General features: G+C 40.5%; 1 protein-coding gene across 1 annotated transcript; it reads left to right on the forward strand.

Moving 5' to 3' along the window:
* The first annotated feature begins 345 nt into the window (after positions 1 to 345).
* On the forward strand, positions 346 to 1,641 carry LOC117321255 (uncharacterized protein K02A2.6-like). Its single transcript, XM_033875725.1, has one exon. The coding sequence runs from the start codon at positions 346 to 348 to the stop codon at positions 1,639 to 1,641; it is 1,296 nt and encodes a 431-aa protein (XP_033731616.1).
* Positions 1,642 to 1,843: the final 202 nt, after the last annotated feature.

Raw genomic sequence — 1,843 nt, forward strand, 5'->3', positions numbered from 1 at the left:
ATAGCTGATAAAGGCCTTATTTATAAATGGAATTTAGGCTAATTTGCATAATTTCCGTCATATTGTCCTAATAGAAATGCGAATCGGCAAGATTAAAATTGCCATAACTTAAGTATCCATCGAGATATTTTAACAATTCAAAGACCAAAATGCTCAACAAAGTAAGCTCTCTGCAATGAATATGGATTTTATACTATTTTTCCAACAGAAAAAAATCATGTGTCATACCTACTATGTGTTCTATGAGGAAGCTCAGTTAGTGAACAAAATGCAAGTTAACAGCTTACCTGTTACTGCTACGCGTATCGCTGCGGCAACAAAAGGAGATAAACTTTGGCACGCGTAATGGAATTTACCCGAAGTGGATGGCCAAATGTGGAAATGGGAGATGAACTTAAACCATATCACAGAATTTGTGATGAACTGACCATGGAGGAAGGATGCTTACTCAGAGGAGTACGAGTAATCATTCCGAACCAATATCAAAGTGAAATATTAGATGAACTGCATAGCAACCATCCAGGAATTGTTAGAATGAAATCCCTGGCTCGGTTACATGCATGGTGGCCAAACATGGATGTGGATATTGAACGGAAAGTGTCGGGCTGTGAGGCATGTCAGAAAGTACTACCAAATGCACCGAAATCTCCTGCAAACCCTTGGAGATGGCCGTCGGCACCATGGAACCGTATTCATATCGATTTTGCTGGACCATTCATGAGTGAAATGTTCATGGTAGTGGTCGATGCACATTCAAAGTGGTTAGATGTGATACGCATGTCTTCCACGACCACAGCCAGTACTATCAACGCGTTGAGGTATCTATTCGCGTCGTATGGTTTACCCAAAGAACTAGTTTCAGATAATGGACCGCAATTTACTGCAGCAGAGTTTGCCACATTCTTGAAAGAAAATGGAGTACGTCATATACTTTCTGCACCTTATCACCCCAGCTCAAACGGCGAGGCAGAGAGAGCTGTACGTACATTCAAGCAAGCTATGAAATCCCTGGTTCAGTCAGATAGTAGTCTGAACCAGAAACTTGCTTCGTTTTTGTTGTCGTACCGTACAACACCACACAGTCTCACCAAGACTCCACCCAGTGAACTATTCTTGGGAAGGAAGTTGAGGACCAGGTTGGATATTATGCGTCCGGATCTTTCTGGGAAAATTCAACAAAAGACTACACCAACAGAGTCAAAAACACGATTGTTCGAAATTGGTGACATTGTCATTACTCGCGACTACCGTGGAAACCCACGGAAACCTTCATGGATCAAAGGTATTGTTATCCACAAGCTAGGACCAATGACATATACCATTCAGGTGGACAACCTTATATGGAAAAGACATGTGGATCAAATACGTACATGTGATCCAGCTTGTAACTTTGAACCAAGAGAGCAAGCAGTTCCAGACACTCAAAATTCTCTCGACAGTCTTCCAGGTATCTTACCTAATCCAACCATTGGTACTCAGAGGATTCCTTCAGCAGATTGTCCAATTAGGATTCAAACCAGTGAAGTAGCTACTACTACACCAGAGACTGATCAGACTGATCCATCGACCAATGTGACACACGAACATCGCTATCCGCGTCGTGATATAATCAAACCATCGCGTCTGATTGAAAACTGTTAAATTTATAGCAGTGTGTTTAGTTCAGTGTTTATTGTGTTAAAGATTCATGTTGATTTTTTGGACATTGAACTTATGAACTTTAATTTGTTTAATTTCAACAAACATGTGAGCTAAGAAAGCTGTAATTAATTACAGGTTATTATGGATAATGGAAACCTTTCTTGAGAGAGGGAAAAGTGTTATGTATGTATCCGTTACTATC

The sequence above is a fragment of the Pecten maximus genome, unplaced genomic scaffold (assembly GCF_902652985.1).
Source record: "Pecten maximus unplaced genomic scaffold, xPecMax1.1, whole genome shotgun sequence".
Lineage (NCBI taxonomy): Eukaryota > Metazoa > Mollusca > Bivalvia > Pectinida > Pectinidae > Pecten > Pecten maximus.

Coding starts and splice junctions, on each gene's coding strand:
- LOC117321255 (XM_033875725.1), top strand. CDS start 346: ATGGAATTTACCCGAAGTGGATGGCCAAATGTGGAAATGGGAGATGAA.